This window comes from Sus scrofa, chromosome 2, assembly GCF_000003025.6.
Source record: "Sus scrofa isolate TJ Tabasco breed Duroc chromosome 2, Sscrofa11.1, whole genome shotgun sequence".
Taxonomy (NCBI): domain Eukaryota; kingdom Metazoa; phylum Chordata; class Mammalia; order Artiodactyla; family Suidae; genus Sus; species Sus scrofa.
This window is the reverse complement of record NC_010444.4, coordinates 10,074,965-10,091,864: the sequence shown is the minus strand read 5'-3', so window position 1 is coordinate 10,091,864 and position 16,900 is coordinate 10,074,965. Positions and strand designations below refer to the sequence as shown.

General features: G+C 47.4%; 2 protein-coding genes across 7 annotated transcripts in view; one reads left to right on the top strand and one right to left on the bottom strand.

The window, feature by feature from the left end:
* The window catches only part of CPSF7 (cleavage and polyadenylation specific factor 7), a 25,349-nt gene extending 21,065 nt beyond the window's left edge, over window positions 1-4,284 (bottom strand). For 2 of the 6 annotated variants that reach the window (XM_021082932.1, XM_021082931.1), the window contains exons 1-2: window positions 4,078-4,284; window positions 3,416-3,524 (exon numbers count right to left, since the gene is read on the bottom strand). In XM_021082932.1, coding sequence (XP_020938591.1) covers window positions 3,416-3,524; window positions 4,078-4,268 — 300 coding nt within the window. In that variant the 5' untranslated portion in view covers window positions 4,269-4,284. The remainder of the gene's footprint in view (window positions 1-3,415; window positions 3,525-4,077) is intronic. The other 4 variants (XR_002341469.1, XR_002341470.1, XM_021082934.1 and 1 more) reach the window with 4 other exon arrangements.
* Window positions 3,680-16,900, top strand: SDHAF2 (succinate dehydrogenase complex assembly factor 2). Its single transcript, XM_003122636.3, has 4 exons — window positions 3,680-4,399; window positions 9,216-9,439; window positions 9,808-9,917; window positions 15,955-16,900. Exons 1-4 carry the CDS (start codon window positions 4,364-4,366, stop codon window positions 16,083-16,085), a joined length of 501 nt encoding a protein of 166 aa, XP_003122684.2. The 5' UTR covers window positions 3,680-4,363; the 3' UTR covers window positions 16,086-16,900.

The window sequence follows — 16,900 nt, the reverse complement described above, 5'->3', positions numbered from 1 at the left end:
ATCTAACCTGCATCTGTGACCTACACCACAGCTCATGGAAACACCGATCCCTGACCCACTGAGAGAGGCCAGGGGTTGAACCAGCATCCTCACGGATACCAGTCTGATTTGTTTCCATTGCACCACAATGGGAACTCCAGAATTGTGTGCTTCGTAGCTGTCTCAGGAAGCTTTTGGTTTTACAAAAAAAAAGAACTTGTATGATTTTGAGTTTAAATAAGAACTTCTCAGAGTCCCAGGTGGCCTAGTGGTTAAGGATCCAGTGTTGTCACTGCTACACTGGGGTTCAATCCCTAGCCCAGACACTTCTGCATGTATAAGCCAAAGAAAGAAAGAAAGAACAAACGAACTCCTCCCCCTGTATGCTCAATGGACCTACCTGCTAGCCCTTTTCCTGATAGCTACAGGGGAATAACAAAGCTTAAGATATTTTTCCCCAAAGCAACCTATTTGATATCATTGTTTCTTTCAACTGTAACCAAAGCTCAGTTCTTGGCTCTGTAATTACTACTTCCACAGTTCTCTCCTCACACTCTCCTTCCCTGTCATTATCCATTGCCCTCAGCCATCAAGAATGGAACCTTTTTTGAGCACAGAAATCCATTTTTCCCCTTTTAGCTCGCTAATCCTAAAGCGGTGCCTAGCAAACAGAAGTAGCTCAATAAATACTTGTTGATGAAAGTAAGGAGAAAACTGGGCGTACTGTGCAAAGTGCCTGTCTCAGCAGAAGAAACAGAACAGAGGCAAAATACTCAGCAGAATGGTAGCTCTCAATTACTTTTCCAGAATTGTCCTCTCCAGCCCAAGAGGCAGCTGTGAATCCCAAGACTCCCAGTGTAACAAGAGTTAAGTAGTTAGTTCTACAAGAGGCTTTTGCAGCATGCGTTGTGAGAGATCTGGGAGTCCGCATGTAGGGCTCCATCTAAGAACTGTGCTTATTTTCCCTGGGGAGCAAAGTACACGTGACAAGGTTCTTGTGCATGGGTAACCTTGGGGTGAATCAATAACATTCTTGAAACATTCTAAAACACAATCTGTACTGGTTGCCTTCCATCTAAGTTTGCTTCTAACAATTCTAGCCAAACAGAGCTTTTACCACTTCTTTAGCAGCCTCCAAATTGTACCAAAACCAGATTGGCTAAAAATTAACTCATTTGTGGGGGAAAAAAGCACCCCTCCCCTGGACTTCCCCAAGACACAGACATTTGAAATCTATACCTTCTTCAACTTATCAAGCATTAACTACTGTCTATCTTGTATAAATGTCGACTAGGTTTCACAAATCATTTTTGGGCTGTCTTAGACCTATTAAAAAAAAAAATCGTTTAACTAAAGAGATCAGAGAACAAATAGCTGAGGCCAATGACTTCTACCCTGACAAAGCAGTGACCATTAGATAAGGCTTGTCTTGTCTATGACCTACAAGCTATACCGCTTAAAAATTACGAAATCTCATCTCTCAGACCAATGAGGCTTGATTTGTGGTCTAGAATCCTGTTCTCCATTTCTAAAAGTGAAATCAGCAGCTTAAATACTCAGTAGAATGTTGCTATTAACCCACAGATAAGGAAATTAAGGGGAAAAAAGGTGTTGGGGGGGCTGCCCTTGTGGAATGTGTAAATTCCCAGGCCAGGGACTGAACCTGGGCCACAGCAGTGACCCAAGTCACTGTAGTGACAATGTCAGATCCTTAACTCGCCACAACACAAGGGAATGCTGAGGTTTTTCAATTAACAGAAAAGAACTAAAGGAACTTTCTTTTCTTGCTATCTCACACTGTTAAAAAAAAAAAAAATCAACATAACATAAAAAGTAGTGAAAGTCTGATTCAAAGTAACATGCAAAAGTCAGGAAAACAATGGTTTGTAATTAAATATACTAATCCTTTCTTTTTATCCGTAAATAATGATTTGACTTGTTTGAAATTTGTAAAACTTTAACATACTCAGGTTAATCAGCAGTAATATACAAATTATTTCACTTTGCCTGAGAAGACATGGGGAAATGACTAACTTAAGCAAGTGAAAGAAATGACATGTATCAACCTCCTCCATTGCTTCGTATCAAAATCAGGGTCCATCAGGGCACTTTCTTCTCTAGGCCGTTTTATTTGTGGGGGGAGGGGGCACATTCTCAGCACACAGAAGTTCCAGGGCCAGGAATCAAACCTGCACCAGAAGAGCAACCCGAGCCACTCTAGTAACAATGCCAGATACTTAACCTGCTGAACCACAGGGGAACTCTCTAGCCTGTTTTTTTTAACCCTCTTTCCAGGTCCTTACATACAGCCATTGAATGCTGCCAATTGAAAGAACCAGCTTACTCAAGTAGAACAGTGCTGAAAACAATCCAGGCATGATATTAATAAGCTTTAAATAGACACTTTGGAACGTACTTGAGGTGTGTTCTCAAGAGCTCAGAATTAAACTGTATATGAGATTATTGTTTCAACGGAGATCGCTGTACAGCGTTCCTTGACATAACACAAAGAGAACAACGACCCCAAGTTAAGAGTATATTGAGTGAGTCTATATCTTCTTCCTCTCCTTTTTTTTTTTTTTTTTTGGCTTTTTAGGTCCAAACCTCCGGCTAGGGGTCAAACCGGAGCCACAGTACACCACAGCCACAGCTATGCGGGATCTGAGCAGAGTCTGCGACCTACACCACAGCTCACTGCAACGCGGGATCCTTAACCCACTGAGTGAGGCCAGGGATCGAACCTGCGTCCTCATGGATCCTAGTCGGGTTCAATAACCGCTGAGCCACGACAGGAACTCCCCTAGATCATCTTCTTAATTGGTTTGTTTGACACCATTACCTCCTCCCACCAAGCAATTAGATACATCACTAAAATTTATTACACTAAAATGTCTACGGACTTCTCAAGACTGGAGTCAAGCCTGGAAGGAAGGAAAACAGAAAACAACTGGAATGCAGCTGAAATTAAACGTTAAAGTATCTTTCATACTGTGCCTTGCGCTGCCTCATGGGGGAGGAGAGTACTCCAGCTGCGCTTTGAGAGAATCTCAAAGGAACAGACATCAATGTTGTCCTCGTGAATACCAGAGCAAATCTAATTCTGATTTCTAAGCGTGGTTAGTCTTTGAAGAGACTGACACCCAACTTCAGCTTCCTAGGGGAGCAAGTTCCACAGGTTGATACACCATTCTATTAAACCTGATTTTTATTTGCTCTTAAAGCCTTTAAAATGAAGCCTGAAGACTTAAATTAACATAAGCGGAATGGTCAGACGTCCTCAACGTCTGTGCTAGAGGGGAAATTGTTAGATCTGACATGATGTCTTCAGACCTAGTAAATCCTCAAGGACTGACATAGCTTGGAACCACGGCAAGTTTGCCGCAAGGGCTTCCTCCGCTGACACAGGGAACTCCCAAAGCTCCAGATGACCCCTCACCTGATTGAATTCCTCGTCAGCGTATATATCAATTAAATCCACTCCTTCTGACATGGTTCCGGAAGAAAGATCTCGAGCCCGGAGAACGCACAAGGTAAGAAAGATGCCACTGCGGTATCCAGAAAGAAGCAAGAGTTAGAAGGCATGAGGGTCCCGGGTGGGGAGGAGGGCATTGGTTGCCAACCTCCTGTCTCCAGAGACGCAGCATCCCGGCAGCCCAAGCTCGGCCCCACCCGCTCCGCTCCGCCCCGCCCCCGGCCTCGCGCCGCCCCTCGCTCTCCCAGGCCGCTGGGGCTCGCGGGGCTCGCTGCCCATCACCCTCGGGCCCGACCAGAGTCGCGGCGCGGCTGCCCGTAGAGCGATGAGAAAGTCCAGGCCTCTGTTCTTAGGGGCCCTCGGATGGCGCTGCGAAGAACGACCGCGGCGAAGCCCGCAGCCTCAGCCCGCCGCACCTGCCTAGGCCCCAAGCGGCCCCGGCTAGAGTCCCTGCGGGTACCAGCGCTCCAGCCACCTTGGCTCCACACCCAGGCCTAGTTTCTCGCCCCGGGGTAGGCCCGCCCCGCTCCCTCCCCACAGACCCGGCCCGACGCCCTCGGCCCCCTCCCTCAAAGGCCCGCGCCTCCCGCCGCCCGCCAACTCCCGCTGCCCCAAACTCAACCGACCCCCTCCCCGCCTCGGCGCCGTCCCCGAGCCCTCTTCCGGCCCAGCCGGCCCCCGGCCGCGCGCCCCCGTTACCGGGAATATGGCGGCGGCGGCGGCGAGTCCGGACTAGGCCCGAAGCGCGCGAACCGCTCTCGGTCCCAGGTCCCGCCCCCCCCGCCGCCGGCGTCACACGCACAGCCACTTCCGCCATGCGCGAGGACGCATCTTCCGGCTCAGACAGCGTCGCTGTGCCCGGAAGTTCCCGGAAGTGGACGGTCCGCAAGCTTCCGATGCGGGACGGGGGAAATGGCGGTGGCCACCGTATTCCCGGCTCTTTCGCGGGTGAGGAGAGTGGAGGTTCTAGGGTCCTGAGCAGGACACAGTGGGAACTGTGTCTCGTCTTCCTCCGCAATCATGGAGTCCGCGAGAAGCATAGAACTGCTCAATAACCCAGGGCAAGGGCAGACCCAAGGAGAGGTCGATATTGCAACGTAGGAGATTCAGGTCGCATCCATCCTTGCCTGAGCCCACTGTGTGCAGGTCTCGTGATATCGTTGACCGATCAGTCTTCGTGGAAGACCTAATTTAGATTTCACCTATTTCCCCACAGCCTTTGGGCACCCCTTCTCCCTGTTCTTAATTCTCTGTGTTCTTTTTCGGTCTTTTCCAGTATCTCTCATGGTTTGACGTAGCTTCATACGCTCTTTCTTTTTGGCTATAGGCTGTAAACTTCTCTCTTAGTACTGCGTTTGCTGAGTCTCATAATTTTTTGATGTTGTGTTTTTGTTTTTCTCCGTATATCTTCGAACTCCTTTTTGATTTCTCCTTTAATCTAGTGGTTGTTCTAGAATGACCGTGTTGTTTAATTTCACATATTTGAATTCTCCAGTTTTTACCTTCTGCTGTTGATTTCTAGTTTCATTCTGTTGTGGTTAGAAAAGATCTTTTATGATTTTAGTCTTTTTGTTTCATAACCTGTTTCATAAACTAATATGCTGTCTATCTTGGAGGGTGTTCTCATTGTATTTGAGAAGAATGTGCATTCTGCTGCTGTTGGATGGAATGTTTTGTATATGTATATTTGGTCCATTTGGCTTACAGTATTCACATCCTCTTTTTCCTTACTGATTTTTCTGTCTGGATGGTCTATCCATTACTGAAAGTGGTTTTTGAACTTTCCAATTATTATTGTGTTGCTGTTTATTTCTCCCTTCAGTTCTGTCCATATTTGCTTCATACATGAGGGTGCTTTCATGTTGGTAGCATGTGTATTTATAATTTTTATATTCTCAGGGTGAATTGACCCTTTTATCATTATATTATGTGCTTTAACTCTTGTGACAGTTTTCGACTTGAGGTCTGTTTTGTCTTTTATAAGCAGGGCCATCTCTGCTTTCTTTTGGTTACCATTTGCATGGAATATATTTCAAACTTTCACTTTCAGCCTACATGTTCCCTTACACCTAAAATGAGTTTCTTGTGGAGCTCCCATCCTGGCTCAGCAGTAACGAACGCAGCTAGTATCCATGAGGACTTAGGTTCAGTCCCTGGCCTTGCTCAGTGGGTTAAGGATCCAGCATTACCATGAGCTGTGGAGTAGGTCTCAGTCATGGCTTGGATCTGGTGGTGTTGTGGCTTATGTGTAGGCTGGCAGCTGCAGCTCCGATTTGACCCCTAGACTGGGAACTTCCATATGCCTTGGGTGCAGCCCTAAAAAGCAAAAAAATATAATAAATTAATTAAAAATAAATAAACATAAAAGTCTCTGTCTTTTAACTTAAAAACCAGAATTAAAAGTGACTTAGCCACCATCGTTACCATGTCCCGGTACCCTGTGTTTGTCATGTACATACCTTACCAGTGAATTTTATGCTTTCATATGCTTTTTCTTTTGCCTTTTTTTTTTTTTTTTTTTTTGCCTTTTCTAGGGCCGCTCACGTGGCATATGGAGATTCCCAGGCTAGGGGTCTAATTGGAGCCGTAGCTGCCAGGCCTACGCCAGAGCCACAGTAACTCGGGATCTGAGCCGTGTCTGCAACCTACACCACAGCTCACAGCAACGCTGGATCCTCAACCCACTGAGCAAGGCCAGGGATCGAACCTGCAACCTCGTGGTTCCTAGACAGATTCGTTACCCACTGCGCCACGACGGGAACTCCTCATATGCTTTTGTGTTACTAACATCCTTTGGATCTTTTGGGCTTCTTCAATTTGGATGTCCATTTTTTCCCCCCGGTTGGGGAAGTTTGGTGCCATTATTCCTTTAAATAAGATTTCTGTCCCTTTCTTTCTCCTTTCTTCTTCTGGGACTCCCATAATGTTTATATTGGTCTGCTTGGCGATGTCCCGTAAGTCCCTTAGGCATACTTCACTGTTTTTCTCTCTTTTTTCTTTTTCTTCCTCTGTGTAATTTCAAATGTCTGTCTTTGAGTTCACTGATTTGCTTGATCCAGGCTGCTCTTTAATCCCTGTTGTGAATTTTTCAATTTGGTTATTCTTCAGTTCCAGAATTTGGGGGTTTTTTGTTTTTTGTTTCCCTGTCTTTTTTAGGGCTGCATCTGAGGCATATGGAGGCGATTCCCAGGCTCGGGGTCGAATTGGAGCTATAGCCACTGACCTGCACCACAGCCACAGCAAAGCAGGATCTAAGCCCCATCTGTGACCTATACCACAGCTCACAACAACGCTGGATATTTAACCCACTGAACGAGGCTAGGATCGAATCCACGTCCGCATGGATACTAGTCAGATTTGTAGTATCCATAATGGGATACTCCCAAAATTTGTTTTTTTAAAATATTTCTCTGTTGATATTCTTATTTTGTTCTGTATTGTTTTCCTCAGCTCATTGAACATTTTGATGACTGTTATTTTGGGCTCTTTGTCAGCTAATTCATAAACCTCTGTTTCCAAGGTTGGTTTCTGGAAATTTATTTTATTGTTTTGATGAGGCCTTCCTTGTTTTGGTGTTTTTTTCATGTCCTTTGCAACTTTGTGCTTAGACCCATGAATTTGAAAAAACAATTACCTTTCCTAGTCCCTTGGACCAGATTTGTACAAGGAAAGACCTTTGCCAGTCAGTCTGGCTAGAGAATCTGGGGCCTCTCAAACCGTATATGTGGAAATATCTTCTCTAGACTTGTGTGCATGTAAATTCCCAACTGGAGGAATTTGCTGGCTTTTTCAGGAGCTAATAATCTCTTGCTCCCTCTAGTGTCTGTTTTTGGTGCTGCAAGCCTTTGCAGCAGCCCCCAGTCTTCTGGTGTATCCTGTTTTCAAGTTGGCCAAGACAGAAAGCAGTCCTTTGTGCTGCCCCTTGAAAAGCAGGCGCTTTGGATGCATGCTCCTCTCCTTTCTTTCCATTGGTCTCTCTGTCTCTGTACTGTGAGTCCTTAGGAGCAGCAGCAACCTGCCCAGCCATTTTTTGTTGTTGTTGTCATTTCCCTCTTTTTTAGGATCGCACCCATGGCACATGGAAGTTCCCAGGCTAGGGGTTGAATCCGAGCTGCAGCTGCCGGCCATGCCAGATCTAAGCTGTGTCTGTGACCTACACCACCGCTCATGGCAACCCCAGATCCTTAACCCACTGAGCAGGGCCAGGGATCGAACCCACATCCTCATGGATATTATTTAGGTTTGTTACTGCTGAGCCACAATGGGAACTCCAGTCTTTTTTTTTTTTTTGCCCAGCTTTCTTTTATTTTCAGAGGCACCCCAGGTATCTAGAGCATGCTGGGTCCTGTCAGGACTCTGAGACAGGCAAGACAGAAACCATTCTCTCAGGCAGCTCCCTAGAAAGCTAGAATGGCAGACACACATCCTAACTCTTCCCTCCCCAGAGAGAAGCCAGGAGTTGGGGCTTTTCTTCTGCTTGTTCTGTGCTGAGCCAGGGGTAGGGATGATAGTGAGTGTGTGCCAGTCCAGACCTTCACCTAGATCTCAGCAGCCCCCAGCCTGGCACCCTGTCACACTTGGATGCAAACAAGACAGAAGCTAGTCAAAGAGGCATCCCTGAGAGGCTACATGTTGGATGTATGTTCCAGTCTTTTCTTTCCCCTTCTCAGGGAGAAGCCAGGAGCTGAGGGTTTTCTCTGGTTACACTGGTCCGGGCCAGGGGAAGGACCATGGTGAATGAGTGCTGTGAATTTTCCTTCCGGCTATAACACAGCTGATTTTTTTTTTTTTTTTTTTTTTGTCTTTTTGCTATTTCTTGGGCCGTTCCTGCAGCATACGGAGGTTCCCAGGCTAGGGGTGCAGTTGGAGCCGTAGCCACCAGCCTACGCCAGAGCCACAGCAACACGAGATCCGAGCCACATCTGCAATCTCTGCCACAGCTCACGGCAACGCTGGATCGTTAACCCACTGAGCAAGGGCAGGGACCGAACCCGCAACCTCATGGTTCCTAGTCGGATTCGTTAACCACTGCGCCACGACGGGAACTCCAATACAGCTGATTTTATGCTCACCCAAGGTTCAGGAGCCTCTTCACTGGCTTCTGGATTTCTCATAAAGGGAATCAGTCCGAGTATTGTTGGGGAGTTGGTGTCTCCATGGGAGAAGAACGTGGGGCTTCCTATTATTCCACCATCTCGCTGATGCCACCACCCTCTCATTGCATTTGATAGTTTTAGCTCTTCTCTAGATTGGGAGATTTGGGCGGATTAGGGACCATGACATCACTGTATGCTCAGATTTTAACTCAGGCAGGGGACTAGAATGCAAACCATGGTGTAAAAATTTTAAGGGAATGCAAAGGAATGAGAAAATATTTCTGCTGGTGAGTTTCTGTAAGGTCCTGCCTAAGAACATGTTGCAGTTAGGGTTGGGTTCCAGTGCTCACCGCAGTTGCTATTTGGGTGACCTTGGTAAGTCATTTAACCTCGATGAGCCTCGACTTCCTAAACTATAAAGTGGGGACTGTATCAGCACAACTTTTTTTTTTTTTAATTGTGGTATAGTTGATTTACAATATTTTATAAATTTCAGGTGTACAATGTAGTGATTCACAATTTTTAAAGAGTATTCTCCACTTATTATAAATCAGCGTAACTTCTTAAGAACTAAAGGAGATCGGACACATTTTCACCTAGTAAGTGCTGAGTGAATGACAAAGGTGGTCGTCCCTGTCGTAAAGATGTCTGTGGCTTATTTGTTTCAGGGGCTTGCTCTGTCAAGGCGCCACCTTGTGTCTCCTTTGTTCAGCGTGACATCCTTCAGACGCTCCTACCGAGGTGACAGCCCAACAGATTCCCAAACGGACATGATTGAAATCCCTTTGCCTCCGTGGCAGGAGCGAACGGATGAATCCATAGAGACCAAAAGAGCCCGCCTGCTCTACGAGAGCAGAAAGAGGGGAATGCTGGAAAACTGCATCCTGCTTAGGTAGGGCAATAGGAGTCTGGTTGTCACTTCTCTTTGGCTGGAGACAGCCTTTTTTTTTTTTTTTTTTTTTTTTTGTCTTCTGTCTTTTTTAGGGCCATGCCAGCGGCATATGGAGGTTCCCAGGCTAGGGGTAAATCAGTTGGAGCTACAGCTGCCAACCTACACCAGAGCCACTGCAACACCAGATCCAAGCCGAGTCTGCGACCTACACCACAGCTCATGGCAGTGCCGGCTCCTTAACCATTGATCGAGGCCAGGGATTGAACCCGAAACCTCATGGTTCCTAGTCAGATTTGTTTCTGCTGTGCCATGATGGAACTCCTGGCTGGAGACGGCCTTTTCAACTTCTTTCTCTTTCTTATTCCTAGCCTCTTTGCTAAGGAGCATCTGCACCAGATGACGGAGAAACAGCTGAATCTCTACGATCGCCTGATCAATGAACCCAGTAATGACTGGGATATTTATTACTGGGCTACAGGTACTGGGCATGATAAGCAGCACTAAGGTGAACTGTAGGATGACTTGGGCTGATTTGAGTCTGAAATTGTACCCTGGGCAATTTTTTTTTCTCTCTTACCACGTGATAGCCAACCCAAACACTTCAACTTTTTCCAAAGTGTACAAAATTTGTTTTGTTAGTTAAGGTTCTTTGTTTGCAAGCAATGGAAACCTACTCTGACTTAAGCCAAAAAGGGATTTAGTGGAACTGTGTAGAAACCTCACAGTATCTAAGGGAAGGTAGAAGAAAAATGAGGCCAGGCTGTGGCACAGCGAGTGAGGATCCAGCATTGTCTCTGTGGCCACTTGGGTGGCTGCTGAGGTGTGGGTTTGACCCCCGGCCTGGCTCAGTGGGTTAAGGATCCAACATTGCTGCAGCTGCGACTTGGATTTGATCCCTGACCTGGGAACTTTTAAATGCTTCGGGTGCAGCTGAAAAAGAAAATAAGCAAAAACTGGAGTTCCCGTTGTGGTGCATCGGAAATGAATCCGACTAGGAACCATGAGGTTGCGGGTTCGATCCCTGGCCTCGCTCAGTGGGTTAAGGATCCAGTGTCACCGTGAGCTGTGATGTAGGTCACAGACGAGGCTTGGATCTGGAATTGCTGTGGCTGTGGCATAGGCTGGCACCTATAGCTGTGATTAGACCCCTAGCCTGGAAACTTCCATATGCCGCAAGTGCAGCCCTGAAAAGACGAAAAGACAGAAAAAAAAAAGCAAAAACGAGGCCAGGAGTGGAGTGCAGTGAACTCTGTGAGTCTGCACAGCTCAGCGTCCTCAGGAGACTCTGGCACCGCATTTGTGAGGAGTGAATTCTCATTGTGTATAGTTAGGATCAGCTTTGGCTGTGAATTTAAAAAAAAACCCAAAAAAATACAAAACAATAATGGCTTAAACAAGACAAAACCATGTTTCTCTTTCTCATAACAGAAGTCCAGAGCTAGGCCCTCCAGGGTACACAGAGTTGTTTCAGAGTCATGAGAGCCAGATTCCTCCTGGCTGTCTGCTCCTTCACCCTGCACATGGGCCGGCTTCCTCATGTCCCAGGATGGCTGCCAGGGCTCTGCCTGTCATATCCATGTTCCAGTCAGGAAGAAAGAGGAGCCATTTTTTTTTTGGGTCCTTTCGAAGAAACCTTAAGGCCACCTCTTTTCTGCTGGCCGCAGTTTAGTCACATGGCTGCACGTAGCCATAAGAAATGGTGTAGTCTATTCCATGTGCCCAGCTAAACCGGCATGGGGGGGGGTTCCTACTAACAAGGAAAAATGAGCGAATAGGTATTAGGGAACATCTCATCCATTTCTGTCATGCTCTGCATCTCCTGTTTTTGTGTTTCCCCTCAAACCTTATATCATAAAGCCATTCCGTGGGTTCCAAGTGTGATGTGTGATGATACAGTACAGGGTCTAGAGGCTTATGTAACCATTAGAAAGCCCACAGAGTGGGAGTCCCCATTGCAGCTCAGCAGAAACGAACCTGACGAGTATCCATGAGGATGCGGATTCAATCCCTGGCCTCGCTCGTGGGTTAAGGATCCAGCATTACCATGAGCTGTGGTGTAGGTCACAGACGCAATTCAGATCTGGCATTGCTAGTGTTGCTGTGACCATGGTGTAGGTCTCAGCCTCAGCTCCGATTCGACCCCTAGCCTGGGAACCTCCATATGTCAAAGGTGAGGCCCTTAAAAAAAAAAAGCCCACAACGTCTACAATATTTATTACCTGTTCCTTTTAGAAAACATTAGCCACCGACTTAACATAATGCATTTGCCATTCATCCGTGTTGTTGTCTCAGTAGTTCATTCTTTTGTGTTGAGTGGAATTGCCTTGTGTAGATGTGCCAATTGTTTATCTGCTGACTGGGTGAGGGACATTGGGATATTATGAATATGGCCACTGTAAATCTTTGCATACTGGTTTTTGTGAATGTCGATTTTGGTTTTTCTTGGGTAAATACCCAGGAGAAGTGTTACTGGGTCATATGGTGAAGTGTGTGTTTAGCTTTCTAACAATCTCTTTCTATAACGAGTCGGGTAGTATACATTTTAGGCTTTACAGACCATTCAGTTTCTGTCATAACTGTTCAACGCTGCCATTGTAGCATGCAAACAACCACAGACAATCGGAAAACAAGAGTGTGTCTGTGTTCCAATAAAATTTTACTAGTGGACGTTAAAATTTGGGATTTTTTTTTTTTTTTTTTTTTTTTTTCTGGCTGCACTTGTGGCATGTGCAAGTTCCCAGGCCAGGGATCAAACCCACACCACAGCAGTGATCCAAGCCACTGCAGTGACAGTGCTCATACTTAGTCCTCTGTGAATTTCATATAATGTTCATGTGTCATGAAATATTGTTTTGGCTTTTTTTTTTCTCAAACAGTTAAAAATCATTCGTCGCTCACAGGCCATACCAAAACAAGCCATATGCCATGGTTTGCCGGCTCCTATGCTAAGTGAAAGAGACTCCAAGGCTACATACTGATGATTCTATTTATATGATACTATGGAAAAGGCAAAACTGTATGGGCAGAAAACAGATTAGTAATTGATTGCCTGGGACTGGGAGTGAAGGGAGGGGTAGATTATCGGGGTTTTACTTGTTTTTGTTTTCAGCCATTCTAAGACGTCAGTATCAGCGTATCGCTGTAGTTCTAATGGATGCACAGCCCTAATGACTAAGGCTAACGAGGGGCTTTTCAGATCATTTGCCAGTCCTACCTCGTTGGCAGTGTGTCTCTTCAAATGTTCCTCCCACTTTTTTTTTTTTAAATTGAGTTTCTTTTCTTTTCCAGTCTAAGCGTTTGACGCTGTAAATTTCCCTCTAAGCACTGCTTTAGCTTTATGTTACAGGTCTGGGCATGTTATGTTTTCATTTTCATTCAGTTCAGGATAACGTCTAATTTCCCTTGTGACTTCCTCTTTGACCCCTGAGTTACTTAGAAATATGTTTAACATTCAGGTATTTCCAGATTTTTTTTCTGTTGTTGATTCCATCGTGACCACAGAATGTATGTTACATAATTTCAAGTCTTCTCATTTTCGTGAAGCTTATATTATGATTATTATTTTCTTTTTAGGGCCGTACCCGTGGCATATGGAGGTCATAGTTACTTTATTTCCCAGGCTAGGGGTCCAGTTGGACCTACAGCTGCCAGCCTATGCCACAGCCACAGCAATGCCAGATTCAAGCCACGTGTGCAACCTACACCACAGCTCATGGTAACACCGGATCCTTAACCCATTGAGCAAGGCCAGGGATCAAACCCGAACCCTCATGGTTTCTAGTCAGATTTGTTTCTGCTGCGCCACGATGGGAACTCCACGACCATGTTAAATCTTTTTTTTTTTTTTTGTCTTTTTGTCTTTTGTCTTTTGTTGTTGTTGTTGCTATTTCTTGGGCCGCTCCCGCGGCATATGGAGGTTCCCAGGCTAGGAGTTGAATCGGAGCTGTAGCCACCGGCCTGCGCCAGAGCCACAGCAACGCGGGATCCGAGCCTCATCTGCAACCTACGCCACAGCTCACAGCAATGCCAGATCGTTAACCCACTGAGCAAGGGCAGGGACCGAACCCCCAACCTCATGGTTCCTAGTCGGATTCGTTAACCACTGTGCCACGACAGGAACTCCCATGTTAAATCTTTTGATGAGTCTGTTGAGATCATTCTGCTTATAGGCTACTATATTTCTTTGTTGTTGTTGTTGTTGTTGTTGTTGTTGCTATTTCTTGGGCCGCTCCCACGGCATATGGAGGTTCCCAGGCTAGGGGTTGAATCGGAGCTGTAGCCACAGGCCTACGCCAGAGCCACAGCAACGCAGGATCCGAGCCGCGTCTGCAACCTACACCACAGCTCACGGCAACGCCGGATCGAGGCTACTATATTTCTATTTTTATTTTTAACATTTCCATTTGAGTTTTACAATTTCCACCCCTCTGTTGGAGTTCCTTAGCGGTTTGTTTTTTCCTGCTTTTTCCACTGGCACCTTTAGCATAGTAGTCATAGTTACTTTATTTCAATTCCCCATCTAATAGTTCTAATATCCAGGTCATCCCTGCGTCTGTTTCAGTTGATTGCTTTGTCCCTTCACAGTGTGGGGTTTTTTGTTGTTGTTGTTGTTGTTTTCACTTTTCTTTTGTGTTTGCGTATTTCATAATTTTATTAAATGCTAGGCATCAACTGAGATAAAGAGTGTTTATGCCCAGAAATGGGCATACTTCACCTGCCAGGCTCTTTAGAATGGGAATCGAGTCAGTCTGGTTAGGAGGTACGCTCACTTTGGATTTTGTTCCTGCTTCAGCTGCCGGCGGTTCATCCCCCGGCCTCTACCGTTTCCATGCGCTTAGGATGGGGACATTTCCAGAGGGTGTTCCTCAGTGGTTTGTTCTACCCTCAGCTTTCGGCCTCCTGGTATTTTTGTGCCTCAAAGGGAATCTCTGTACGTTCCTGCCCTCCCTCAGCAGTAGATGCATGTTGATTTCCACTTAGTGCTTTTGTTAGGTTGGGAGGGACCATCGGCAGGGATTCCTTGTTATCCTGGTCCAGCTTCGGTCCCTGGGGCCGGGGATCTCCTGCGGGTCCCACAGAGGTAGAGGGTTTTTTCTTTCACGCTCTGCCAGCCCACATGGGTCCTCACATGTGCTCTGTATGAGTTAGGATTCACTGACCTGCTTCCAGTTGCTTTGGGCTTTTGTGCTGTAGAGACAGACCAGGCTGGGCTTTATGCTGTTTGGCCGAGAGCTGCCCCCCTCCTCCTGGCCTGCATCCCTGAGGGAGGCCCTCTCCAGCCTCCTGCTCTGGACCAGGCTCTGTTGGGCGTGTCCTCAGGGGGCTTGTTGAGAAGAACCTGCAAATTCCTTGTGTCTCTGGCTCCCAGAGGTTTATACTCTCGCACTAGCCTGTGTGAAGCTTTGGCAGTTGATGGGAGCTGAGTTCTTCTCACCCATCTGTAGGGTGCCCAGTGCCTCTTCCTCCTGTGCCCCGCGTCAAGTGAGCCTGTGTTCCTGTCCATTGTCTCCTTTGAGGGGCCTCTCTTGCTTTAGATTTTGTTCTCTTTGGGTGCCCTGTGACCTCAGCTCTCCGATGAATCCAAGAAAGTTCGGATCTTTCCAGTTTGGCTTTTTCTTGTGGCGTGAGTGCAGTGTGCTTGATAACTCAACAGCCTGGGAGGAAGCCTCAGTCTCCATAATCCGGTTTTGATCCTCAACCCAAAACACCAATGCCAGGCTCTGTGCCGAGAGAGGGGAAGGCACACTTTGCTGTGAGGAAGTCCCTCTCCTAGCCTCGCTTTTAGTCGCGCCAGGAGGCTCATTCCGGAGCACAGTACCTCCGCTTTCCCAGCGGGAAACTCTGCTTGTAATTTGAACCTTCAGTGAGTGTCTCAAGGGTGGAAAGAAAGGTTGGTCGCCCTTCCCTGCCCTGAGGCCGGCCTCCTCCGTCCTGTGCTCGTGGTGCCTTTGTTGCCTCTCCATCCAGATCCGGTTCTTCAGGTTCTTGTCAGTTGTCTGGGCCTCTAAGAACCTCCAGTACATTCCCTCCTGCTCACCTTTGCTAAAGTTGCCAGTTGCCAACCCTGGCATCCAAGGACTGTTGCCTCAGGAAGTTTGTAGACTGGAAGGGAAAACCCAGTGCCCAGAAAACAACTGAAGCACCAAATGCAGAACAGAACAGTACGGCCAAGACTGGAGAGGCCGGGGGCAGCAAAATGGTTCATGCCAGACCAGATAGTAAACGTTGTGGTCCCGCAGCTCCTTGGTCTCTGTGGCAGCTCCTCAGCTCTGCCGTTGTAGCGCAGAAGCAGCCACGGACACGATGGGAGCAAGCGAGAGCAGCTGTTCCAGGTACAGGCTGCTGCAGGTTGCCAGCTCTCGGTCCAGGCCGCCTTGTGTGTGCAGAGGAAGAGCGGGCTGCTCTGGGTATCCACTGGGGTTCTTGGCCAAAGCCAGCGTTTTGAGTTTCAGAATCATCAGACCTGACAGATGACTGACCACCGTGATTCTTGTTGCCCATCTGTCTCCTAACAGAAGCAAAACCAGCCCCAGAAATATTTGAAAACGAAGTCCTGGCCCTGCTGAGAGACTTTGCTAAGAACAAGAACAGAGAGCAGCGCCTGCGGGCCCCGGATCTCGAATACCTCTTTGAAAAGCCTCGTTAGCTGCACCCAGCTGCTGCCTGCCTGGCCTCCGGCCACGGTCGCTCGCTCCTCGCGATGGATCCCGGCCTCGCTGTCCTGCTTTTCTCCTTAGACAGACGCTCAGCCCACCCAGACCGCTGGTCCTTCCACCCGGGACGGGCCCTCCTCACTCTGAGGACATGTAGGTGTCCAGGGTATCCCATTTTAAGACCTTTTGGCTCCATTCTAAGCCTCAGATGTGGTTGGTCCATGTTCCCGGTGCTCAGGCCCACTGTTTCTCTGGCTCCCGTCTCCGCGGCAGGCCTCTGCCACCGAGGCCACGGTAGGGGAGCGACTGGGCCGCTCACTGCTTCAGCCAGAAGTGCGTTCGGTGGAAAGGAGCCACCAGCTGCACCTGCCGTGCTGGTGGAATGCTCCTTGGGTAGCCCAGGGCTTTGTTCCGGTGAAACTCCCCCTTCCAACCCGGTGTGGTGCTTGCTGCCACGGGAAGCTGATCCAGGCCCCCCTACCCCCACCCCCAGCGGAATCCTTCAAAGGCCCAACAGGCAGAATGAGGGCAGCCAGCAGGAATGGCGGGCCATGCTGCTTCAGAAGCAACTTCCCCATCGGGTTTGCTCTAAAAGGTCCCCTTTGTAAACTGAACGATAATTGACTATTAAAGAAGAGTTTAAAAAAGGAAAATCACAGAGTTCACTGGTGACCTCGTGGTTAAGGATCAGGCATTGTCACTGCTGTGGCTCCGGTCACTGCTGTGTCATGAGCTCCATCCCTGGCCTGGGAACTTCACGCGTTGTGAGTGAGGCCAAAATAATGATAATAAATAAATGAAAATCACA